General features: G+C 34.5%; 1 protein-coding gene across 1 annotated transcript; it reads right to left on the bottom strand.

Annotated features, from left to right (window-relative positions):
• Positions 1 to 1,525: 1,525 nt before the first annotated feature.
• On the bottom strand, positions 1,526 to 17,871 carry LOC122023443 (sister-chromatid cohesion protein 3-like). The gene is made up of 22 exons (XM_042581552.1): positions 17,690 to 17,871; positions 17,396 to 17,603; positions 15,025 to 15,137; positions 14,848 to 14,940; positions 14,483 to 14,646; positions 14,162 to 14,398; positions 13,936 to 14,080; positions 13,658 to 13,836; positions 13,425 to 13,570; positions 13,229 to 13,356; positions 12,947 to 13,120; positions 12,268 to 12,429; positions 11,985 to 12,185; positions 11,772 to 11,909; positions 11,505 to 11,702; positions 11,076 to 11,220; positions 10,889 to 10,992; positions 9,415 to 9,555; positions 8,034 to 8,284; positions 7,831 to 7,952; positions 2,222 to 2,488; positions 1,526 to 1,804 (listed from the first exon to the last, which is right to left on the bottom strand). Exons 1-22 carry the CDS (start codon positions 17,729 to 17,731, stop codon positions 1,791 to 1,793), a joined length of 3,372 nt encoding a protein of 1,123 aa, XP_042437486.1. The 5' UTR covers positions 17,732 to 17,871; the 3' UTR covers positions 1,526 to 1,790.
• Positions 17,872 to 27,276: the final 9,405 nt, after the last annotated feature.

Below are 27,276 nucleotides of genomic sequence, written 5' to 3'. Positions count from 1 at the left end.
GATTAATTTAAAAATATTAAACTGAACAGTTGGAGGTGTTTTTCAATTTACTCTATAAACTAGCTAGATACTTCGTGTCACTTAAAAAAATAATAAATAAAAGGAGATTTGTTTAGTTTTGTGAATTTATTGCGGAAATGATGTTGTTGACGACAGTGGAAGTTGTTGAGCTGCTTTTTGACATTAAATCGTATGTCTCCCTTGGAGTAAGAGTTGGTGGTTCGAGGTTGAGACTTATAACTCCGACCCTAAACCGAATGTGCCGAATGTGTCAATCAGCATATGAAAAATTGTTATCATTAATGAGAATTATTAAAGGGGCAACGTGATCCATGAAACTAACACGGCCCCAATAAAAGTTGGATTCTATTATATGCTGTCTTCAATTATAAGAGTATATTTAGTGAATAATATACTATTCAATCCAATTTTTACTATTGCGTCAAGCTCAATCAGGCTGATCGAACTCGATCCGTGGTTAGATTCTAATGACATTGACAAGCAAAGGCAGAGACCAGCAGAGGGCATGCCAATGCATCGAAATTGCTTGGGGCAGAGCCATTAGCATTGGATTGAACACCTTCATATGAAAGAAAGAACATCGACTTGCTCCCGAAGAAATGGATAAGTTCTCAATGAATAATCATAAAATTTATCGTTCAAATCTCAACTAAGATACATTATAAAGGATTTTCCCTCTAATAAAAAACGGACATAAAAATGTTAATCATTTGGATGAACCTTCATGAATACTTTCCGATTAACCCTAATAACCAATGGAAAATTTTAGTAGAACTAGACCAATATTAATCGGTTCAAAAAAATAAATACTTGGTGCCAACTAAAAACAATATCAACTTAAACTTCCAAGTCTAGGGACATCTCAAAAGTTTCAGAAGCAAGATCGAGTAGCTCTATAAGAACAATGTACAATCGTGTAACATAGCATCCTTCCCAATTTTTTTTTTTTCTGAGGGAAGGATGAGGACTGGGTGAGTAATAGTTTGGAACCCAAATTAGAACAATGTACAATTATGTGTAAGTCAAGAACAGAGGGCTACTTCAAAGCATGTTTTTAAAATTTTGGAACAGAAGTGAACAGCTTATATAAACATATGTTAAATTTTGCAATATGATTCCTATGAAATGAACCTCCAGTAGACTACCAAAGCAGTATGAAAATCCTGTTTTACTGAACAAAAACTTCAATATATTGTATCCATCAAATCCTTCCATTATGCTTATTTGTAAAATGATGTAGATGATCAATTGTCAAACCATTTAAACCCACCCAGTACTGAGCAATCAAACTCATTACACATAATAACTTATGCACAACCAGAATTTGATGGAAATAAAAGGGGGGGAAAAGGCTATCAAACTCTTTAGAGAAGTTAAATTTCTTGAACAAAGTAGACTTACAAGATGCTCCCGGAATTAATTATCAGCGTTGGATTGTGATCGTGTGCAATTTCTGCAGGTCAGATGCATGCTGTAGTAAAGTTTTAGTCTTTATAGGATTCTCTTATGATCAAACAGAATTCTCAGGCTTGAATTCAGGCTGCACCGGGAAGTTCTATTACATTAAGTACATAATCCAAAAAGGGTTCATCTAGAGATACATACACAAAACAGAAGGCGGGCAAATGCCAGCGCCAGAATATATTACACGCTACCTCAATTACTTTACAGATTACTAAAATGTTATAAGAACAATAACAGTAAAGGTCAAGGTTCCTGATAGAATATTTTACAAGAATTGACGTCAATGTTTCAGAAAATCAATTTGATTAGTGGTCCGTACCTGCACATTAACAGAAAGAATCAAAGGGGGCAAAAGTAAAGATTTGCTACATAAAGGAAAATGGATGCAACTAAACCAACAGTGCACATGAAAGCCGCCCAAGAAAAATCACAATATTCATGAAAAATGAAAATGAAAGGTCAAGTTTTGTAATTCTAGGAGACGTGGAAGGTAATCTTCAGGTAAATCTTGACCAGACTTATCCGTCATCTCATGGGTTGAGAATGATGCAGGCCAACCTCATGTCACAAACCCTGTTAGTAATTAACTGAATCATTTTGTTATGCAATTTCAACTACCAGAACAAGGCCTAATAGTTCATACATTTTCTTCTGCAATATCGTCATCATTGTAGAATTCGTGTTAAAGAAATATGCATGCAAAATGTCCTAGCCTAACAATCTAATCTAACAGTACCTGTGGTTCTTCCAGATCCAGCTTGGCGAGCACTACTATCTGGCTGTGCAACTCTCATTGATCTCAATTTGGAAGCCGAAGCTCTAAACGTGTGTATCAAAGGCTGCTGAGCTTCTTCATCCTCCTCTTCATCTTGATCATCCTGCTCTGAACCACTAATAGAATCTTCTTCACTTGATTCATGACCATCAAAAAGTCTCTTTCCTTCTACATTCATTGCCTTTCTTGGGCGGCCTCTCCGCTTTGGGAGGTTTCCCTCTTTCTCATCTGCAGTCAAGTTATAACCTCAGTCTCATCCATCAACCAATAAGTGAAAAAAAGGTACATATATGCAGCTCATTAGCAAAATTAAAGCCTAGTTATCAGTAACAAACAAATAAGTAGCCGATCAACTTCATGCAAGTTTGACTAGTTGGTCCCTTTGGAGTGGGTGACCAAGCAATTCAAATTTTTGCCTGCTGAATCAGTTACAGGCTAAAATTGCAAGCTGCAACTTGCTTTATGATTAGAAGAAGATAAATTCCTAAATCTTCTAAAGAGCCACTGCTACCATAAGCAGCTATACACAATATTCATGCCCCCACGGGTTGACGCACTTGGTACCTGCATGGGTGGTTGCTCCAATAGGCCTTGGAATCAATTCTTAACGGATGTAAAATGTCTCGTTGGGTATCTGATCTCTCCCATGCAAAAAATGTCCCCCGTGATTTACCCCTTTCCTGGCACCATCCTGGAGGGGCACCTTCTTGCTCCAATATAGACAATACTCATACTCCAAGTGAAGCCTTCTGGCTAGTTCTCTTAGACAAAGTTTCCTATTTTCAAACTGCTGTGTTCTCTCTAACAAAGATTATTCTTCAACATTATGAATAATTTCATTATAGACCTTTGATGTGGCATCAAGGTCGTTATGTATGAGGAGACTGTAACAACCTATTTTAGACCCACATAGATATCGAACGGATTAAAAAAAATCACAAGGGAGTTTCGTAATGACCAAAAGGGCACTCACATTTCGACTATTATCAAAAGGGCACCCCATGATATGTAAATATTTATTATATACCTCTTTAACCTAACATATTAAAAAGTGAACAATTTCATTGAAAATTTGCTCTTTTCCAAATTTGAGGTAAAAGAATCATCCTAACTTTTAGAATATTTACCTTCTAAAAACATTGATTATCCAGAAAGTTGAAAAGATTTTTGCCTCAAAATTATCAAAAGTAACCAGTTTCATTGACAAAAATTGCAAGTCACTTGTAAAATTGTCAAACTAACGAAGTAAACATATGAAACCGTCAAACCAACAAAAATGGTTCAGTTTTGTTAGTTCGACAACTTCAAATGTAAATTGCAATTCTCCTTGCTCCATTAAGCTATAAATATTCTCTTGTAATAGGTCTAGAGTTGCTCCAACAACAACAACAACAATCAAGTCTTATCCCACTAGGTGAGGTCAGCTAGATCCAGAGTTATTGAAAAGATAAAAATGATTTTAAATTCAAATTACTAAAAGGGAAATGGTTTCCCTTTCAATAAGTCAAAGCAAAGAGTCTCCTTTGATAACAAATCAATATAGGAACTGCCTATTATATAAGTTTCAAAATAAGGGTAGCCCTTTGATATTTGATATAAACTTATGATTGCATTATTATCAACTTTAAGTATTTTGCATGAGAAATTGTACCCAACAAAATTAGTGGTCAGTTATCTCATATGGGCCAATCATTATGGGTTATGTAGGAAGGATGATAAGAAAATATGAACAGCAATTGAGTAGTGATTGGATCAATGGAGTTGGCAGAGGAGTTCAGAGGTCCAACCATGTTGTTGCCCAAGTCTAGCCCAAGTGCAATATTGACAATTTATAAGAGTCTAGATCGATTTGGGTCAGTGGAGGTGAGTCTAAACCTAAAAGAAATTGAGCGATTGGGCAGGTAGGATAGAGGGTTGACAATTTATTCCTTGCTATTCATAATGGAATGTTGATTTGGGGTTGTCACATGCATAATTGTTGAAGTGTATTGATATACCAAGCATAAATCAATTATGATTTATCATATCCATTCATGTACCCGTGATTTACCTCTTCCGCGTGGCCCTGGGACGGGTTGGCGAGGGCGCTGGGGGCGAGCGTATTCGCCTTTTGCCATCATGTGAGATGGTAAGTGGTGGCATGCTTGCCACATGAGGTTGCGGGGTCAAACCGCAGGGCTGTCGGGGCGTAAATCCCCGAACCCTGTGCAACTCACCCCACCACCACTTGCTCTCTCGGCTGCCGTGATTTACCTCCCTCGTGATGGCCTGGGATCGGGTGCAGCGGGGGCGTTGGGGGCGAGTGATTTCGCCTTTTGCCACATGTGGCCAAAGCTTCATTGCCCCCGGGACATAGGTCACTACATGGTAGATTTGTAGAAATAGGCAAGGGCCGATTCTCGGCAAAGTCGGCAATATCCTCCCACGTAATGACCAGCTCGGTTTCCTGATTTACCTCTCTACAGGGGTTAGAGTATGACCTTTTGTAGACAATGTGGGCAAGATTTATTATAAGCCCCTCGGGCACCCACAGTTCGAATCCTAACTACGGTGCACTACGGGGCATTTTCCTTCGATGGGATGAAAATTTTGGAAAGTTAGCTACTTGACGAGGAGCCGCTCGCACTTCAGGATTTGCCTGGTGGCCGGTCTATGGGGTCGGGGCTGTCTACCTCCAGAACTACTAGTTAGACCGAAGGCCCAGACAACTGGATTATCAAAAAAAAATGTGGGCAAGCTTTATGCAGTCATTGGATGTTGAGGTGATAGTTACTAATTATGTCTATCGATCGGAGATGCACTTGTCACTTTTATATTGAATTGCAAGTTGTCAAATGATGATGTATCTAAGCATTTGGACTTTCGAGTAAGGATTGGATAAAGACATGTCAATCTATGCTAAATTGCCATCATACTCATGCTTGAAAAAGCATCAAGCACCACTCTTTGCCGAATATGTATCAGTGAAGAAACCCAATGGTTCAAAAAGGGTTAAGTTGTGGTGTTGAATAGCATACTTGTACTTGTTGTCATTTGCATTAGTGATTGCTTTAGTTGCATTTATTATATCACTTTACCTATTTTATAAAATCACTCTGCTATTGCTGGTCGTATACTTGTTTGAATTATCATAATTACATTCTAAACAATAACCATCAATAATTTGTTGTCTCATTTCGCTATTCAAACATATCATTCCATATTTATGGCACTTACATGCAGTGTTCTAAAACGCGGGCTAGGCGGCCGCCTAGTCGCTATGCGGCAGCAAGCCGCGCCGGAAAACCCCCAGGCGGGTGACCTCGGCGGCCTAGCCGCCTAGGCGGCTCTCGGCGGCCCTAGGCGGCCCTCGGCGGGCCTCGTCGGCCCTAGTCATCGTCGCGGCACGTCTCCGGCGACGCCGGACGCGTCCACAGCCGTCGGACGCGTCTTAGGACGCGTCCGACAGCATCGCGTGATGCTTCCAGCGGCGCTGGAAGCTTTCCGCGACGCTTCCGGCGCCGCTGGAAGCAACGGCGGACTTCGCCGGACACGTCCGGCGGCGCCGGAGGCCTCCCGCGAGGCGCTGGTGGCGTCCGCGCTGTCGCGAGACGACGTTTTTTGTTTTTTTTTTAATTTAATAAATTCAAACAATTCCTTTAAAATTTAAATATATTTAAAATTTATTTTTTTAATAAATTTTATTAATTGATATAAAACAAATTTAAATATATAAAATTCCATTATTAATTTTATAATTTATTATTTATATAATCACTAATCAGATTTTAATATATAAATAATATATTTAACTTTTTTAATAAATAATATTAAATATTAATTTATATATTAACAGATTTAAAAATTATAATAAATATTATCATTTATCAGATATTCAGATTTAAAAAATAAAATTTTTTTACATTTTTAAAAAATATAATACATATTATTAATTTATATAAATCATATTTATAAATTTTATATATTATTAATTTATATTAATCGAATTTATAAATATTAAAATTATATTAAAATTCTAATAAATATTATTAATTTATATAAATCAGTTTTAAAAATATGAAAATTAAATTAAAATTTTAAAAATTCCAATAAATAATAAATCTAGTATTTGTCCAATTTAATGCTAGATTGTTGAACAAACAAAAAAGAGAAAAAGAAAGAAATGTTGATGTCCTTCTTGCAAAAGATGCTTCAAATGCACAAGGTTGGATTGTGGACGGTGGGGAAGATGATGAAGTTGAACTATGTTCTGGGCTCACTTGGCAAATGGTTGATGAAGCAAGTGGAGCGGATGAAAATCTACAACCCCGAAGAAGCTCTAGAGTGAGAGAACTTCATGAAGATGATTTTGAATCTGAAGAAAAAGACGAGGATCACAATAATGATATTGAGTTTGTGTCCGATGAAGAACAAGTTATTGAAAATTATGGAGAAGAGGAAGCAGAATAAATACAAGTTTATGAGATATTATTAGTTGTGTAATTTTGAACTCATTTTGTTAAAACATGATTTATGTTATTTAACAATTATATTTTGCTTAGTGGTTACTGGTTACTGATTCACAATGCATTGTAATCTTGAATTGAACTATTGCTACTATTTTCCAATGTTCTACTGTTTGCTATATGATTATGATAACTTACTGCATGTTCTATTGTTTAACTGTTTTTTTTAACTCATATTTACTAAGTCTAGTATATTTCCTTTGCACAAAACTATTAATTTTCTTTTATAGTTTTTCATTTTTTGGTATTGGAAAGTATGTATTTATTTCAGCATACATAGTTAGATCTCCATTGCTATAAAATTATTTAAGACAACATTTAGATTTGTATATGACATTATCCGCAGTCCACATGAAACAAGGAATACCGAGGAATCCGCCTAGCGCCGCCTAGTCCCCGCCTAGGCGGCCTAGGCGCTAGGCGCTGGTCTGCCGCCCGACTAGCGCCTAGCGAATTTTAGAACCTTGCTTACATGCAATATAAATTTTACATTAAAATCATTAATACTGCCTCTAGATTTGCAGGTAATAGATTAGAAGTAGTTAGAGGTGTCATTAAGCATTGGAAGGCCTTTTACACACTAACAATTCAAAGGCTTCCCTTATGTCAGATTTTAGTAATGTTTTTATTCATGTTGTATGTCTATATTTAATTTCAATAATTGTACTAATTTTATCAGTTTGCCAAGTTAATTAATTTCAATATTTAATTCCCTTGGGGCACGAAAAAGTATTATATAATCAACTATCCTTGTATTAAATTATGCACTCTATAATCATTTTCTTTTCATTCCATTCTTACCATAGCTTTGCCAAACACTTCAAATATAAAATTTGTTTTCCCAATATAGTTTACCAAGCATGCCATCCTGCTCCTAAGTATTTCTAATTGTAGCCCTTTTCACCATTGTTTATACAGTTGAAAAAAAAAACATAGACTATGCATCAGTTGCTATGGCATAGCACTAATTGCTATATTCTTATATCAAAAGCTACATAGAGGAAAATAGATCCATTTTCATCTATTATTAACATGTTTATATAAAATTGAAATTGAAACTAGTACCTTGCAGATCATTTTTTGCACATTTTTCCTGTAAGTACTCGACAAACACTGAATAGGGTCGCCACCCACTAGGATCTTCATTTATGTTTACCTTGTCTGATCTCTTTTGCACATCTTTCAGTCTGTTTGAAAACAAAATTAAAGAAGATATTTTTACAAGTGCAATGCATACAAAATATCACAAAAAAAAAAACATCTCTTACATCTCTAGAAGATCGGATATGGGAAGTTTTGTGACAAATGGTAGAACAGCAACCTCTAGAAATGACAAGTGTTTCGGAGCATCAGAAAAAGCATATGAAATACCATCCTTGATGATTTTCAAAATCTCCCACTTATGTTTATTTCGTGCTGCACCACCAAATGTTGCTGAGAGCCGAGAAGAAAGATCCTTACAATCCGAGTATGTGTTGCTTGCCAAAGACTCATTACCCAATGCTTGCCTCTGATATGTCTAATGGAAAAAACAAAAGAACCACAAAATGGTTTGGGTAAGCAACCAACGACACTCCATTAAATGCCTTTGGTAGTCTAGTTCAGAAAATACTAAACAAAATACGTCTGTGCAAAGTAGGATAGGGTTGGAAAGTATGAAGCACACTTCTAAACCAAAAATGGAAATTCTGGTTTTTATTTTCAAACCAAACCAAAATTTTCTGGAACAAAGACCAAAATGAAGCTTTTTGGTTATAATTAGATAAAACAAATAATTAAAATAATAATCAATTTAGTATTTAAAAAAAAATACAAATATTAGTCGAATCATTCATCTATAAATTACATATCTGTACATGCCCACTAATATTAACTTGTTTGCATAGCCTGTCCTTGGCACTAATTATACATAGAGATATCTTATGGCATATACCATGTACCATTGCATGTATATATAGTTGGCCGGGTTTTAGGCTACTTGAGTAAATAAACTAACACTTCACTAAAGGTATTTTCTTAAAACATTTCAAACTGAAAAAACGAAATTTTCAATTTGGCTACTAACTTTTCAGTTTCTGGGAGCTCCTATTAAGGATTATGAATTTCTAACACACACTATCAAAGAGATTTCTAAGCATTTTCAGTGGGAAAAAGAGGGATCGTATATTATGTACACAGAAACAGAAGTTCAGTGGGAAAATGATCATTCATTAAACAAGTAATTAAACTATTATGTGTCACATCAGTAATAGATGGTAGACATATTTCAAAAAAGAATATATTTTATTCTTACATTATTTGAATAAATTAAAATTGAAGATATAAGATATATAGACCCAGAAACTCTAATTAACATATTTTAGAATGATTTATAAGATCTGGATATTATTAGTAATGATGATCTCATATAGAGTCTAACAGTGGTTGAACTACAAAGTCCGACCAAGATAGCCAGGACTCAGTTTTTGTTGTATCTTGTTAAAATAGATGCACGTCTAAAGCTACAAGTGATAGCATTTAAGTATATGAAATTACCAGTGACCTTAATAAAAGGTAATAGACGAGCAGATACACTAATTACAAAGAGACCTTAGGAAAACCACAAGATAAGTTTAATTATAACAAAGAATTAGCAAGGTAAATAGTTACTTTTTTCAATGCTTCAAAAAATATAGAAGGCATCTCATCTTTTGCAGTTTTTCTTAGAGAAGTAATGAAATTCTTGATTATATTTGTGATGCTTGCTCCATGCATCACAAAATGTGAAATAATCTCAGCCGCAAGATAGTCCTGCAATAAACATGAAATTTCATATCAGAAAAAAAACTTGTCCAAATTTAGTAACGATTTAGTTTTAAGTAGCTCTATAAACAGAATGCTCAAATTATAGCTACTTTTGAAAATACAATCAAACTAAGATTTCATAATAATGAGACTACAATCCCAAAATTTCATATCAGAAAAAACCTTGTCCAAATTTAGTAACAATTTAGTTTTAAGTAGCTATATAAAAAGCATGCTGAAAGTATAGCTACTTTTGAAAATACAATCAAACTAAGATTTCATAATAGTGAGACTACAGTCCCAAACTTAAGTAAATGTAATTAAAAATTAATTTGATGAGGGAAAGGATAAGTAAATAAAGCAGAGTATATGTTAGCACCCATCATTGAATATTAGTATAAACATATCAACTAACCAATAACCTATGTTCCTATTTGACTGATTCAACTACATGTTTTTTAGGTTTTTCCAATCTCAGTTTTGTTTCACATTTATATATATTCATTGAGAAAGGAAGACAAGCAACCAAATGCACTCTTCCAATTTGTTTCCACCTGAGAAGAAAAGGTGATACGTTCTGTGGTCAAAATGGGGAAAGTATCAAGACTAATACCACCCATACACTCAAGGGTCTATATAAATTTTTTTATTTATAGAAATTTATTATTATCCACTTATCTTTTCCTACAATCATCAGTCAAAACCCTTTCCACCTCTTTATTCATCTATCCATATATGATTCATCAAATCCAAAGTCACAATTTCTTCAAGAGGGTGACAATCAGCAGGAAAGCAATGAGCAAGAAGCATTGAGTTGCAAAAGAGAATTTATTTGAGATATGATACTGGGAATCAACGGCTTTTAAAGCTATTTACAGGATCCTTTGTTTTGTAAATAAGTTCTTCAGTAATTATAGGTAGTATCTGTAAATGACAATTATAAATACACACGAAAATTGGCACAAGATCGAATAGAAACCAAAATGAAATAGTTTAATGTTGAACTACGGATCTAGATGGTCAATCCTGAAATGTATGAGCAATACCCTAATTAGCCCGACCTGGACTGCTGTACATTAATGAAGGTGGATTGTAGAATTTAAGTGATGAAATGTCTTTGAGTGTACTTGTACTAGACAAAATACCAAAATGATATTTAGCGCTTGATGAGTTTTAATTGTATGATTCAACACTTTAAATTGTATCTTTTGATTAAAAGTAATTAACAGCTGCTCTTTCATACTCTTAGTTCATTTTTTAGCATTAACAAGGCATTGGGAAGCAATTTTAGTCATGCAGCCATTTGAAAAATGGGCAATGATCAACCAAAAGGTAGTACCTTAGTAACTCTATGTATGACCAACTTAGCAGCGGCAATCATAACCACATCCCTGTTTGTATCCTCAATGTATTCTTCGTTTGAATCCTCTTCTTCGGTCTCATCTGTAAATTATAAAACTGAGTTCAAAGAGCAATCCATACAGGAGTTATCTAAAGTGCAACATTTTAACTCGAGTGAATCAAACCTGAAATGCTAAGCAACTGCTGAGAAAGTTTCCAAAACTTTTCAACTGAGGATATATCTGGGTGATATCCTAATCGATGCAGTTTAGTAGAAGAAAATCTAGAATTTTCAAATAAGCACCATAGGTCTGCTAGTATGACACACACCTATTCCACAAGAAAGGCAGTTCGCAATTACTTAATCCAGAGACTTAAGTGGGGAAAGTTCTGCTTGGAAAGTGAAATTTAATCTTATGGAAAACAACAAATGCAACAAAGTCAATGAAAGCAACCATATATATGCAAGTATGATACACATCTATTCCAAAAGGAAGGCAGTTGGCAATTACTTAATCCAGAAACTTGAGGGGGGAAGTTTTCAGCATGGAATATGAGATTTAACAAATGCAACAAAATCAATGAGAACAACTTTCACAGAAATGAAAACTTACTCTGTATGACAGTAGATTTCCAATCCTACCCTCCTGTGGAGCATTAGGCAGGTCATTTATGAAGCATTCTAGTTGCTCAAACAGTGTATCTCTCTTAGATAATAATTCATTAATAGATGACTCAGGACTTTCAACATCAATGAACGTCAGAGACCAGGCTACATGGAGGTACATGTTGAGAAGCAGAAAACACTTTACCTGATAGGTCAACAAAGTTCGTCATCAAAAGCATAAAATATCAAAGCAGATTTCAAGGTGTTTACATGCCTCATTGTCGATGTCTCTCAAAAGCTTGAGAATGCTACTCATATCTCCATATAAGCTATCAACGGGCACAAATTTAGTCAGTTGAAACTCATTAAGCCGCTTTAAATTGACCAAAAGTGAGTACTCATCACCTCCCATCTACAAAGGTTTAATTGCCATACTTAACTAATCAAACTTACAAGATTAAAAGAGTCAAGTAAACATTGTCCATACCTCAACTTCCTTAATAGCAGCCTTTAACTTAATTATTAGATCATTCTCCAGATCCTTCAGCTTATTCTGTGCATAATCTTGAAGATCAGCTGGACTATCTGTTGAACAAAATGTTATCACGCGGATACAAGATCTCAATGTGTCTTTCTCCCCATGCTTAAAAAACGCATCCACAATAAGTTCCAGAATTGCCTTAAAATTCTGATAGAACAGATCGACATAGTTATCTTATTTAGCTCTGGTAAGCATCAGGCACTTAAGTACATAATAATGCAAATCTCACCTGGTCCTGCCTTTGTAGAGAGAAAAGTTCAAGTTTTAGAAGTCCCATAATCTCAACCAAAGAAGAAATCTTTGCTTTGTCAGCTATATACTTGTGCAACAGCTGAGGATATTTCTTCATCATGGCAGTTGTTATTTTCCGTCTATTGTTTTCAAATGTTTCCTGCAACATACATGACCCATATTTACGAAAAGAGTAGACGGCAAGGTGCCTAAGGTAGAAAGATTATAACTTCTATACCAATCATATCCTCCTAGTCTCCAACAGTACAGTATTGCAGTACAGTAAAATTAAAGTTCCCATGCCTCGAATCCATATTTTGAATTAATACAAAACCCTCTAAGCAATATCAGGTGGCATCCAAAAAACAATAATACTGTCTGAACCTGCTATCTGAATTAGTTTAGTCATCCCTATCTTATTGAGGTTAAAGAACAAAAAGAAAGACTTCCAATTATGTGGCATATAAATTGAAAATTTGATCTTAATGATAATTCTATCTTATACTGAAATACCATGGTTACGACTTGTGAGCTTATACTGAGAATTGAAACCAAAGTAGCAAAAGAAACAGACTCAGGCTTGAATAGCCAATCCCAAGCCCACTTTATTAGCTACAGAAAAGATTCAACAACTTTCGGCAACTAAAGTTAGTCACGCAAAGAAACTTCAGCCATACTTTCTGAACTTTTGTGTAATACTGCTTTCGGCCATCAGCAGCAGGAACTATCTTGTCCCCAACAGCTTTCCTAGCAGAAGCATAGAGCAGCCTAACCAAGTTAGTTGCATCGACATCCGTCAATTCAATATGTGGATTCTCATCAAGAAGCATGGATATGATACACTTCCAATCCTGTAACAAAGCATCTTAAAACAATATAGCACCAGAACACAAATGACAAAACCAACAGGATTTCCTATAGAAAATTTATTTTCAATGAAATACAAGGAAAAGAAATACCTTCATGGCCTTCATGTTATCCCAAACATCATCAATAACATAGGTACTTAACATTGGATCATCAGGAAATTCCCGAAGAATTTGCAACATGCGTCCTAGATGAACCTCAGAGGATTCTTCCTCTCCATCTAGATATAGGTAATGATTAACAAGCTTGCATATCAAATTCAATATTCAACGGATAGCAGCAGGGTACCTTTACGTCCAGAATGGGAACTTTTAATTTTCTGAGCAATCAAATGATCGTATACTAATTCTCCAATTGCACGCCTGATTAAGGGTGGTTCATCAATAAGCAGATCATACAAAGGGCCTAATTCATCATCTGTTAGAAGCTGATGTCTGCAAAACCAAGCAGTACAAAGTTTTAGTAATACATCCATGACATAAACATCAAATGAACCAAAAGGGTAGGTTAAAAACCATTACCTTAGTAGTTGTTTCAAAAGACCAATGGCTGATACAGCCACTGCAATATCAATATCATCAGCAAGCTCAATCATACGGCTGCAAAATCTTTCAGTGAAAAGACCAAGTGATGGCACATTATCATCCACCTCATATAGATTTTGAAGTGCAATTATTGAAGCTTTTCTGACTCCAGGACTCTTCCAAAGCAACAAGAAATGCATTAGTGCTTTTGGCAGGAAAATAGCAGTTGAAAGGCTAAGAAAACAATACTCAAGATACATACTAAAGGAACTTACCTTGTCATTCAGTGTCCAACCAAGATATTTCAAGTATAGATCCTGCAAGAAAAGTGATGGATACAATAGTATCCAGTTACCGAGAGAACTGATGCAAGACATTCTTATCTCTGGATCAACATCTCGATACCTGTGCATAAATAACCTACAAAAGACAAGAAAAATGAAATGATAACAAAGTTGATTCATTCTAGTGAAATCAAAGAAAAATATGCAATTCAAGTACCCTTTAAATATTTTGCGCATCATCTCCTCCATGGTAGTGATCTTTTCATGTGTCTGAGATAACCTTTTGTTGAGAGACTCCAGACGTGGTCCATCATTGTTCTTCTTTTTTTCAGTATTTAATTGTCTTTGAGTGGTCTCACGTTGTCCAGAAAGCATTTTTGCAACATTTATTAAGGATGTAACCAACTGGAGACCAACCAGCGAAGCCACATGCCGATAAACCCTAGGAGGAGTACTGAAGTGCACAAGCATTATTCCCTAACAAAAATTTCTTTTCAGGCGGAAAAACATGCAAACGAAAAAGAAAGAAAAAACATACCATGACAGTGCAATTACATAATCCATGCATTTCTCAAACAAAAACTTATCAAATAATGGCCCATTTTGACATTCAATAACCAAGTTGTCCCAGAATGATGCAAGATTTTCTTTGAAGTTCTTAAGCTCTTTTTGCTTTGAGTTGAAATTGTCTTCTATTTCACCCTGCAGTATTTTGCAAAGTTAAAGTTAGACAAAGCAAACACTAAACTACTAAAGTCATCGAGTAACAACTGGTTGGCATGGATCCATGAATACACAAAGCAATAAATTGGAGTTAAAATTTGTTTAAATAAACCAAGGTACAAAGGAAGAACTTTCAATGGTTCAGCACAAATTAATTTCATGTAAGTCATAAGAAAATACTTTTTTAGCTAGCTCCACAAGTGAGACCACAACATCATCCACGTTAGTCTCCTCAAAGGAAGCCACTTCTAGTTTATATTTGGCTCCACAGGCCTGTCCATCAGCAATAACTTTCATCAAATTCACAATGTATGCAATAAATATAATATCCAAAGGCACTAATTGCTGGAATGTTACCTCAAAGAGCAACATCAAAATTTCAATTGTTGCAGGTTTTGGATCTAATTCATAGCGCTCAATCCACTTTTTGACAGCATGGTTAATCACTCTTCCATTATGCTTGATGACATCTGTGTGAAAAACACCAATAAATTTAAAATATTAGCTAATGTTGGATTTCAAGGAGCATTCTAGTCTAAAGTGAAGTCCACACAAAAGGATTTTCACTAAACACAAAACTTTGACCAAGAATTCAAACCCTTATAAGATCATTTCAAAATATGGAACCATATCATCCCTCAAACCAGAAAAATAAACTGACTCAGTTCAATTTCAAATTAGAGAGAAATAAATCTAATCCTCAATCTTTGTTTCCCTACCATCACTACTGACCACATCTTCACTTCTATTTTGTTCCCTCCATCCACCCCCTCCCTCATATCTTATCTTCCCCTTTATCCCTTCTTAGCTCTTATTCCTTCCGGACACCACCATCTTCTCATGTCTCGTCACTCTACCTCCATGGTTAAAAAATGGGTAAAACTCAAAAACGGCAATCATTTTTTATTGAATCATCAAAGAGACGCCTTTTTTATTCATCAGAAGGGTGTCCAAACTGGTGCATTCTGCCAAATTTACCTTTCTTAATTTTTTTTTAAAAAAAAAAAGCCAGCAATTGGTCTAGTGCACCTAAGCAAAACTCATAAAGTAGTTTTCATTAGAACTTTTAAGAAAAATAGAGAGCAAAATGAAATAAATTCTACCATACATTTTTAAAAACTTACTTTACAAGTTATAAATTGTTGGAAATTACTAAAAAAAAAAAAAAAATTATAAATTTATAAAAGAAAAATAAAGATCACTATGATATGAATTATGTAAGTTTAGGAGGAAACTATTTTTTCAAAAAAAAAAAAGTAAAATGCAAATTTTAAAAATGGGATAATTTGATCATCTAAGACCATATAGCTCATGTTTAAATAGTTGGTCACTTTGAAAACATGAGTGGACTGCTGCAATAGACTTCTATGATGGATCCATCTATTCGCCATATAAGCAATTTAGGGTAGGGAAAACTACCATATAATCACATTTAAGTCGTTAGCCACTTTAAAAGCATAAGTGATCTCCAATGGCATTTTAGAGTGAATTTATTTTTCCATATTCAAAATTTAAGAAAAAAAAATCCATGTAGCAATTTTGAATAAAGCTATTACACGATCATTTTTTAATCATCTGGTTACTGTGGAAACATGGATACGCTCCAATATCTTCCTAGAGTGGATCCATCTGTTTAGATTCAAAATTTAAAGTGAAGATGTTCATGTAGAAGTTTTGAGAAAGAGTCAAATTATCATTTTTTTAGTCGTTTAGCCACTTAGAAAAAATAGGTGAATTCCAATGGTCTCTTACTGTGTATCTATCAATTCAAAGAAAAAAAAAGACTAAGACTTAAAAATCTGACTATGCTGCAGTTTTGGTAATCATTTTCTTTTTAAATTTTGAATCTGAATCGATAAATACACTTAGAAGTCATTGAAGTCATTGAAGTCAATTCATGCTTTTAGAATGACCAAATGTAACAAAATGACTGTTTTGCCCAACATTGCTACACTACCATGTAGAAATTTGTTATCAAATTGCTAAATTCATTAGTTTTCCTCACCTTCTACATGACCAGTTTTGCCAAAAGTTATCCTCTTTTTAATTTACATTTCACTACTTTTTTGAAAAGAATATGCTCAACCTACAACATCAAACTCTAAAATTCTCTTCATAGGTTACATCTCTCCATTAAGGCTTCACATACTTATCAAGAGCCTAAAATCGCCTCTAACCAATGATATATGAAGACTAACGTTAGCTCTACCGTGTATAGGATTAGATCAGCTTGAATACGAATTTTATTGTTACACACCCACTTCGAGTTAAATCTACTAGGAACTTATAATCTTAACAAAATAACACCAACTACAAGTTCTTGAGCAAAGAAGCATAATAAGATAAATTATATGCATCTTTCATGTCATATAGAAATTCTTTAAAAACTACAAGCAAAGAATGAGCATGGAAATGTAAGTAAGATCCAACAACTTGGAAGTCATAGGGATTGTAGTGGGCGCAGTTATCAGTTTAAAGAAAGTGAACAGCGCGCCTTAAAGCCAGAATTCCCAAATAACACCGCTATCATGATTGGCATGAAAAATACAGCTGGAATAAGCAGGGGCGGGCTTCTCATATGTAAGAAATCACCTACTCGAGCAATGGATATTTAGTTGTTATACACCTGGCGAACTTCTTCAAATTGGAGAGCAAACAAGGAATGGTGCCAAATCCAAGATCTTTCAAACAATAATTTACCAATGTAACAAGAATCAAGCGTACAAACCGATCAAGCTTTGATCTTCCTTCCATCCGGCAGCCCGAATTGCCGCTTTCCTCTTAGCCTTTGGGGCGTGATCGTCGAAAGCATCATAGGAGCCATCCCCGGATCCTTGCTCTTCGTTAGTAGGGCTGCGGTCCACCTTCTCCACGGTGGAGACGCTGGGTTTGCTTACCCCTGCTTTACTCGCATTCTTGGGCGGCCTGCCCCTCTTCTGCACAAAGTGAAGTCGGACAGTAGAAAGCAAGGATTAGGCTCAAGAAGCAAAAAGAAAATCACGAGAAGAGTTCGGGGAAGAACCCGGCGAACTGGTGCTTCGGGGACCACGGCGGCGTGCTCCATGGACTGTCAGCAGATGGATCGGGGTCGAAATCCCTAGTAAAGAGGAGATTTGAAGCGGAAGAGGATGTGTTAGAAGAAAAGCCCTACAATTCCTGAAGGAAAAGAGGGAAGCGGGGTCGGCCTTCCGTGATCTTGAGTATCAATATATAACTAAACACTAAAGTGATAAATATTATCTTTTACATTTTAAATCATAATAAAAATAGGGTGGGGCTATCCACACCCCCACTTTCCCTAAACCCACTCCATTTTTTAAATGCATCTGCCAATACTTTGTTTATCATAAATGTTTCTAAACACACCTCCTAATATTTTTATTTTACCCTTAAAAAATCCAATTTATTTAAAAAAACAAAAAAAAAAAAAAAATCTGCGTCCATCTCCCATTTTCCCTCTCTCCTGTTCATCTCTCTCTATCTCTTCAGCACAACACATGCGACTATGAACTCAAATAGCTGCGCTCTATTTTCACTTTTTTATCTCTTCAACGCATATTAGTCGAATATCAATCCGACTTGGACAACTCAATTTCTACCGACGTCATCAAATAACGGTACTTGAATTATACAATTAGTGTTCATTAGGCCTTTCATTACGTAGGTAAATTTTTATTTTTGTTAGATTTGTGTTTAGTATTTTTTTTATGAGTGTTGAAACTTATTTGAATATGTTTTTTTGTTTGCATGAAATTGACTTTAGGATTGTATCAGATTGTTGAAATTGCAAAATGTATGACATAGATCTACTGAATTTTAGTCGTGTGTCATTCAACCCGAATTCATTATTGCTTGTCGATTACCATCAGTCGAACGCATTAGAATTTGTTTGATCATGGTTCATCGAACACAACATAATATGTTCGGTCAATAACCACCAAATGTGTTCAACCATTGCTGACTAAACACAACTCAATGTGTTCAACCATTGTTGACCGAACACAATGATTTTCGACCACTGCCCACTGAAAAGCAACTGGACATGTTCAGCCAATTTATATCGAATGTGTGTTCATGTGTTCAATTTTTAGCAGTCAAACACCAACGGATTTGTTTGGTTGTGTGTTGCTAAACACATTGTGTTTTGTTCTATTTTGAGTGACTACTAGTAGAATTTTTTATTTTTACTTCGCCACACGTTACTTCGGTAATTAGAAATTATGAAGTAATATATAACAATAAACTTCGATAATAACACCAGTGAAGTAAAATATCATTATTTACTTCAGATTTTAAAAAACACGGGTTCACTATTAATTTATAGTAATATTACACTTTGGTACAATAATTTTAATAAAGTAAAAAGTAAAAAAAAAAATTGTACGTAATTTATATGTGTGAAGTAAAAAGATGAACCAATTTCCTATACATAACCTTCTAATATACAATATAATTCTCACTTCATATGTTACTTTATAATATACAATATAATTCTCATTACTTTATAATATATAATATAAATTATAACACTTAAACGTATTTTGCATCTCCCCATTACAACTCAGCCCTTTAATAATTTGCTTGCCCTTCACTGCTCAAACCCTAGAGGTCGTCGATTTGCATCTCCAGCCTTCCAACGTCGCCGGAAACTACTTGTCAACTTCTTAATTCGAAAGCTTAAGGCCTGAAGCCTTCTATTTTAGTATCAATCGATGTTTAAACTCAATCGCTCCAATCCTATAAACTTCTTTAACCCACAAGTTTCCATGTCTATTGTCTCTTCAAAAATAATGTTTCCATTATGATGTTGTTTTCTAGTCTATGTTCCTCCATGAAAATTTAGCCATACCTATTCTTTTTGTACCTGCTCATGCATTTTTTTTTACTTATGTATTTGTTATTGGGCAATTGGTTGGTTAACCTTCTTCTTTCTAATTGTCCTACACATCTGAAGTGACTTGGAACGTAGTGTTAGATTTAAAACCCTTTTTATGTGTCTATTCATGGTAAATTGCTCTTTTTGTAATAATCTTTTATGAACTTTTTGCAACACATGTAAATTCCTAGATATTTAAAATATTTAAGTGATACTAAATTCTTGTGTTTCCTAGTTCATTGTATTTTAGCTGCTGAATTTCAAATTCTTGACTGATTATTTAATGGTCTATCAGACATTAAGAGCTAAATGTTAGGCCAATCTCTCTTATCTACTTAAGCTTGGTTTAAAAGAAATTCAATAAGTGGCACCTCCTGAGAAGCTCCTTATAGGGCACCAAACACACTAAAATCCAGTAAATCATGTGGTTATGAGATGAGTACCAAACACAAATCAACAATCTTATTGCAACATATGCAGCCACCAATCGATGTGTCATTGATCTATTTATATCCCTTTGCTTTATAGTTATCAATTTGATCATTAAAAATATACTTTGATTGTAAAGACCCAATGAAAAAGTACAAGGATGGACAAATTCATGCGTTTGTCATTTGTGAAGATTCATACCCGTGAAAGGATGAAAACATATTTTGAAAGGAAATAAAAGCTTTGCTCTCTTCAAAAATAGGTAAGTCAATTATTGGTCAATCCGTAAATGAGGTGGGAAGGGTAATAGGTTCTAGTGAAGGGTTGAATATGACTATTGGTGGCAATGTTTTAAAAGGCAATATAGAAGAGCTTGAAAAATAGTGTAATTTAGTATGCTTGTACTGTATTTGGTATTAGTGTTTATTGATAGTGTGAATCTACTCATTCCTTACATTGCTAGCTTGCCAGTGTGTTTTACTATTTATATGCAGTCATCCTAAGTGTTGGATTCTATAGCTTTATACATTCATACTCTATAACTGTTGCTTAGCTTATTTAATATAATATTTTCAGGTGTTGATCAAATCCACATTGAAGAAAGATAAAGTCCTTGAAGTAATTTGAAGAAGACCTTCATCTAGCGGTAAATAATACAAAAATTTATCGTTACATTTTTTGGGATTTTGGTATATTGAAATGGATAAATCTTGGATTTAGTCTGATAGAACGTCTAAACAGTATAAGGAGGGTGTGGAACAGTTCATTAACGGTTGTTTACAAAATCCTCATATTGATCCTAATTTAATTCATTGTCCTTGTTGCAAATGTATAAATCTTAAAAAAGGATCGGTTAAGTCCATTCAAGAGCATCTTTATTTTCATGGTTTTAATCAAAATTATGTGAATTAGATTTGGCATGGTGAGTCTGCTAAAAGTGATAGAGTAAATTTGAGTACCAACTAGGAGCTAATTGATAATTATCACGATGACTTTGAAACTACCAATATGTGTGAGGCAGCATATGATAACTATATAGAAAATCCAGAAGTATTTATCGAATTTTTGGAGGAAGCAAAGAAACCGTTGTATAATGAATGCAAACGTCACACAAAGTTGATTATCATCAATGCAGATAAAAATATGATATATTTATTGGACTCTATGTCTAATAGAAACCGAGATGATGCATGAAAAACTATAGTGCCCAGGTAGGTAGTAGATTATGTTGATTTTGAATGCATTCACTTATAAATATAACAAAAAATAATTTTCTTACTTTTTAAAATGTAGTGGGGTCAAAATGTACAATGCCTCGAGGGGTATTGTTAAAGGACCAGGTTTTAAACAATTGACGATATGTATTGTACCTATGTATTAAAACATGAATGGATAGTTGTTATTATTTGGATTATGACCATTGCATTACTTTTTTATTACATTATAGGGTAATCTAAAACAAAGTGGTTCTGTTGAATGTGGATACTGTATGATGAGGTACATGAAATAGATAGTTGAATGTGAAAATATACAGTTGGAGAAGATGGTAAGTTTTTTCTTTATAATATATAATGGATGTGATGAGTTCCAATACATATTTGTTTTGTTTTATCCCTTTGTCCATGGATAACTAAGGCAAACCAAATTGTAATCAAGTAGGTAGTGCCCATCATGCTTTATTGCCAATGCAATAGCTTGTCCATATTAGCCATATGTTATAATTGTGCATGCATCTACTTGTCTATTTTTCTTTATATGCTTTGTTTCCTCTTTTTAAATTGAATTATTTAAGATTTGATAACTCTTATATGGGTTTGGAGAATATTTAGGATCTTTATAACATATGCTTAGTTTTGTTATTTCTTTATGGATATTCATCATTTTTTTTTGGATGTATTTTGTATTTTTTATATAAAAGTTTGCAGGAACAATCAATAATCAATATTATAACCAATCTCAATATGATGAAGTTAGAAGTTAATGGATCGAATTCATCTACTCGTATGTAGGTTCCTAAATGAGTCGTGTGCGTTGGGATAAATAATTTATTTTACATTGTCGCTACACTTTTGGTTTTGTGGATGTATTTTTTTAGTTATATTTGTGGATTGGTGGATAAATTTATGGATTGTTAATTTTTGAATGGATAATTTATTGATCTAATTAATGCATTTTAAGTTGATTGCATATTATATTTGTGTTTAATTTTGATGAAGTAAAAAATATGTTTTTACTTCACTCCTTTATTAAATTAGTGTTGTGGAATCAATAATTACTTCATTAAATTAAAATTGTGTTGAAATAAAATGTGATTATTTACTTCAATACTAATACTAAATAGTGAAATAATAAAAAATAAAATACTTCGTCGCATTAAAATTTTGTCGAAGTTAAAGATAGAATTTACTTCACCACAGTTTAATAATTGCGAAGTCATTTTTTATAAATTACTTCAGTATAATACAAAACAATGAAGTCTTGACAATCAATTATTTTATTAATAAATGTAAACTATGAAGTAACATAATACCAAATACTTCGATAAATAAAAATTATGGTGAAATTATAGAATATATTTACTTCGCTAATCAATGTAAAGTGTGAAGTTACATATCATCTATTACTTCAGCATGTTACACAATCAATGAATTAAAAGATGTGTTTTACTTCAGCAATCAATATAAATTATAAAGTTATATATTATCAATTACTTCGGCACTTTACAAAATAAACGAAGTAAAAGATGTTTTTTTACTTCAGGATCGGTTCAACTCTGAATCGGTTTTGCCTCCTTGAACCGGTCAAAAACTTCATTTTTTTTCTTTGCAATGACTTCGGTGATAAGACGAAGTAAAATAATACCCTATTACTTCACATGTGTCTACTTTGATAATTATTTATCTATGACTTCGGTGAATATGCGAAGTAAATCAAGGAAATTCTACTAGTAGACCGAACAACTTTGTTTCCTTTCATTTATATGTGTTAGTTGTATATCTAATTCAATATTTAATTCACTTATTTCTTATGTGCACTGAAAATGTTGAAGACATTTTCAAGGAGAAATAGACCAACAACTTCTGACAGAAAACTTTGGGAAGATAGACTTGCACGAGAGGTACCATCACAAGTGCCCTAAGAAGAGGTAGCACCACTGTTAGAGTGTAGACTAAAAGTCTAGCTTTTGTAAACATTTATTTTAGAAATAAAAGAATCACATTGGTCAAATGTCTACATTTATTCGTTAAGTGTAGTTGTTCAATTAATTTATATTGTAAATAACATGATGTGTGGTGTCATACACAGAAGATCATGTTATCAGTTCTTTATAAATTATAAACAGTTGCTCATGACTAAGATGGAAAGGAACAAACCATTGGAATAGTCATAGTGTAATTAGGTATTAGTTTATCTTGACTAATAAATTACACTAGTACACTCTAAGTATATTGAGTAGGACCATTTTAGATAAGTTCTTTTTATACTGACTTAATAAAAGAACTAGACCTTAGTTATTATGGAAGTGTGTGCTCTTAATCCTAATATAATAACAAGCACATATATTTAGTATTTATTTCTTTAACTTATCTAAGGGTGAGATTTAGCTCGATAAATCAATAGGTCCGATAAGTTGGGAAATGATATTACTTATAGTGTGTGTTGTTGATTATAGAAGGAATCTGTGTCCTAGTTATCTAGGTTGAGAATGTCCCTAAGAGGAGCTCATAAGGATTGTCATGTTAAACCCTACATGTGGACTTAGTCCGACATGACAATGAGGTTGAGTGGTACTACTCTTAGAGCTAGATATTAATTAAGTGAGTTGCCAGTAACTTACCTAATTAGTGGACATTCGCCATCTTAAACACAGGGAGACTAACACACTCATGATAAGAAGGAGCCCATAATGTAATTTGGGATTGGTGCGGTAGTGCGATAATAATTGTCTAGTAGAATGAGTTATTATCGATGAACTTAAGTTGTGTGTTCGGGGCGAGCATGGGATACTCAAGCTCATCAGAAGGCCAAAACCAATTTCTCCTCTAGGTCCCTGTCGTAACCTCATTATAGCCTCAAGTCCATCCAAATGTAAGGTTTTTCTTGGTGTACAAGAAAGGGGCCAGTCCATTGCTTGGTGACCAAGCAATGGCCGACCATATCCTCTTCTATAGGGGTCGGCCCTATTGCTTGGTGACCAAGTTAGTAGGGGCCGGACATAATAATTCAATTAAGGAGAGTTGTTTTGAATTTTTAAAATCTTCTCTTTGTAGAAAACTATAAGTTTTATAAGAGAGATTTTAATTTTTTTTAAAAAAACTTTCCTCATTTGAATTAGGCCGCATGTTTTAATAGAGAGTTTTAAAAGTTTTAAAACTTTCCTTTTTTAACCATCCTCATGGTTTTAGAAAAAAAGGAAGAGAAGTTTTAAAAATTAAAATTTTCTATTCATGTTAAAAAAGGAAATTTTTGAAGAGAAGTTTTAAATTTTAAAACATGGTTTTAATTTTTAAAATCTTTCCTTTTTAACATCCACTTTAGGAAAGAGAACTTGTAAAATTTTATAAGAGGTTTTCTTCTTGTAAAAATTTTATTAATTTTTTTTTTCTTCCTATAAGTGGTCGACCACCTTGCTTGGTGCCCAAGCAAGGGGCCGACCAAGATTAGATCCATCCAACCATTGATTTGGTGATTGGTTCAATCAAGAGGAAAGAAAAGGAAAAATAAAAGGGAAAACTAGAGGAAGATTTTAATTTTTGTAAAAATTCTTCCCTTATTTGCCTTGGGCAAGTATTATAAAAGAAGGGGTGAGGAGACCTCATGAGACACAACTCTTATTCTCTCGCTTGGAAGATCTCTTGGTGGCCGACCCTCTCTCTTCTCTCTTTCCCTTTGCTCTCTTCTCCTTGGTGGTGGTGGCGGCAAGATTTTAGAGGAAGAGGAAGAGGAAGAAAGCTTTTGGGTAGTGTTCATCTTGGAGGATCGTCGCTCACACGACGTCCAAGGCGAGGCGAGGAATACGACAGAAGATCTCGAGGCCGTTAGTTTACAAAAAGAATGTATAATTAGCAATTGTTTTTCGCATCATGCTAGTTATTTCTTTTTGTATGAATTCCAAACACAAGAGGCATTAGATCTAGTTTTTTCGAATTAGTTTTTCGAGTTTGTGTTTTCTTCTTTTTCGAATTTGTGATTCGATTGTTCTTTTTGGTTAACCTAGAGTTATTTAAGGAAATTAAATATTAGCTTTCCTTAAAGGGCTTTGTCTAGGCGGTGGTGATTGCTCTCATATCCAAGAAGGTCATGTGCCTCGCCATGCAGTCCTGGAAGTCAATTTTAAAAATTAATATTTAATGGAATTAATAACATAGGCGGATTTGAATCAATAGTGTTAAGTTCCGCTTTGGATTCAAATCTAAAACATTAAGAACAGATAAGTTAAATTTGGAATCAATGATGTTAAGTTCCGTCTGTGATTCCTAATTTAACTTCTAAAGAACATAATAGGTTATTAAAGGAAAGGTTTGACACTTGTACAAAATTTTTGTACAGTGGAACCGGTACGATTTTTCTAGGACTAACCAACAGACCGATTCAAGGATAGGAGTTGACCAGATCGAAGCGGAGCGATCAGATCGAATGAGGAGGAGATCAACTGATCGGTCGACCAAACGCCGCTTCGAGTCAAACCTGATCCCGAGCTTTGAGGATCTGGATTAGTCCTACTGAGGCTATAAAAGGAGCCCCGGGGAGCAGCTTCGAAGCTAATAAAAACAGAACAACTTGTGCTCCTGTGCACTGCTCTGAATGCTTCAACAACGCTCTGTTGTTCCGACAATCGACGACTACTTTCTTCATTTTGTATTGTCGGTATAATCATTCTTTAATCTGTACTTGTACTTATATTCCTGTAAAGAATTTCGGATCTATAGTGATTGTCCAACGAAAGCGATCAACGATCGCGGGCCTTGGAGTAGGAGCCGCCACAGGCTCCAAACCAAGTAAAAGAAATTGTGTTAGAGTTGCTTCTGTGTTTATTACTTTTCCGCTGCATATTTACTCGAACGTTTTCGAAAATGAAATAGTCACGAGAGCTATTCCCCCCCCCCCCCCCCTCCTCTAGCGCTTTTGATCTAACAAATCCATCAACAATACACTTGGAAAAGCATGCAACATGTCAATACTCATCGGGTGAGCAAAGAAAATATCCTTCACTATGTCAATTTTATCACATCACATGTGATGATATAAATAGTTATACTCCTTCAGCATTGCATTTGTGATCAACCTCTATTCTCGATTGTTTTATGCTTCTATCACACATTGTAAACAGTCTTAATTGTCGATTTTTTATAGAAAACCTCACCTTTAACACGCTTAATATGTCTTTCGGTCAACTATGGCTCTTTGATAGGTCAACCACCAACTCCTCCTCAGCACGTAATAAGCATCCAACAAATGAGTGACCTTCCAAATACAGTGTGCAAGGATGATTATGCATGCCGCAAACAACATAAAAAACCCATGGCTCATCATTGGATATTTGTGTACCTTTAATTAAAAATGGACAACCACACTTCTTTGTTTTAGTAAGTCTCTCTTTAATCACTTTTCTGATCACATTTTTTTCATCTTTCACATTCTCATATTTTTCTTCAGACAATTTTTCTTTAGGCTGACGATATTGTCCACTTTGTTCACATGCCAAAACACAACCGAACCCATCTCCCAGTATCTACACTGTCTGATCTTTTCACTACTACAACCATTCTATTCGCCTTTGCCACCTTATGTGCCGAAGCAACTAGTGTATCACGAGATTCAAAACATTCAGTAGTAGTGAACATCATTATATAAATAATCACTATCTCATTATTCATGGGACCAATGACACTACCCTCCATAGAGCATGTATTTGATTCCTAAAAAAATCAGAAAATATCATAGCATTACAACTATAGACTTTATAAAATGGTTATGTAAAAATACCTATAATCCTACCGGCGAACGTCTATGAGTGAATCATCAGTGAGTTGGCTCTATTGCCAATTTAATTGTCAATCGCCTAATGACAGCGAGGATGATGACATGGTTGAGAACTTGGACGAAGGCAAACAAAAAGAAGAGGGTTAGAATGATGGTCAGGGGGTTCCCGGACGCAACCACTCCAATGCTCAAGTTAGAGAATGAAGAAAATGAGTATTAGAATTTTGATGTACGTATGTAACTGAGATATCGGAAAGGGCCGTCTTTCATAAGGAAACCATAGACTTTATTTTCCTTTTGTTCCCCTTCCTATGTTGTCA

This window comes from Zingiber officinale, chromosome 9B (assembly GCF_018446385.1).
Source record: "Zingiber officinale cultivar Zhangliang chromosome 9B, Zo_v1.1, whole genome shotgun sequence".
Taxonomy (NCBI): Eukaryota; Viridiplantae; Streptophyta; class Magnoliopsida; order Zingiberales; family Zingiberaceae; genus Zingiber; species Zingiber officinale.
Note: the sequence above shows the minus strand (reverse complement) of the source record. Positions and strands in the feature narration are given on the sequence as shown.

Coding starts and splice junctions, on each gene's coding strand:
- LOC122023443 (XM_042581552.1), bottom strand. CDS start 17,731: ATGGAGCACGCCGCCGTGGTCCCCGAAGCACCAGTTCGCCGG. Junction 13,357..13,424: donor TTCCCATTCTGGACGTAAAG/GTACCCTGCTGC, acceptor ACCTATATCTAG/ATGGAGAGGAAGAATCCTCT. Junction 12,186..12,267: donor CTCTACAAAGGCAGGACCAG/GTGAGATTTGCA, acceptor CTGTTCTATCAG/AATTTTAAGGCAATTCTGGA.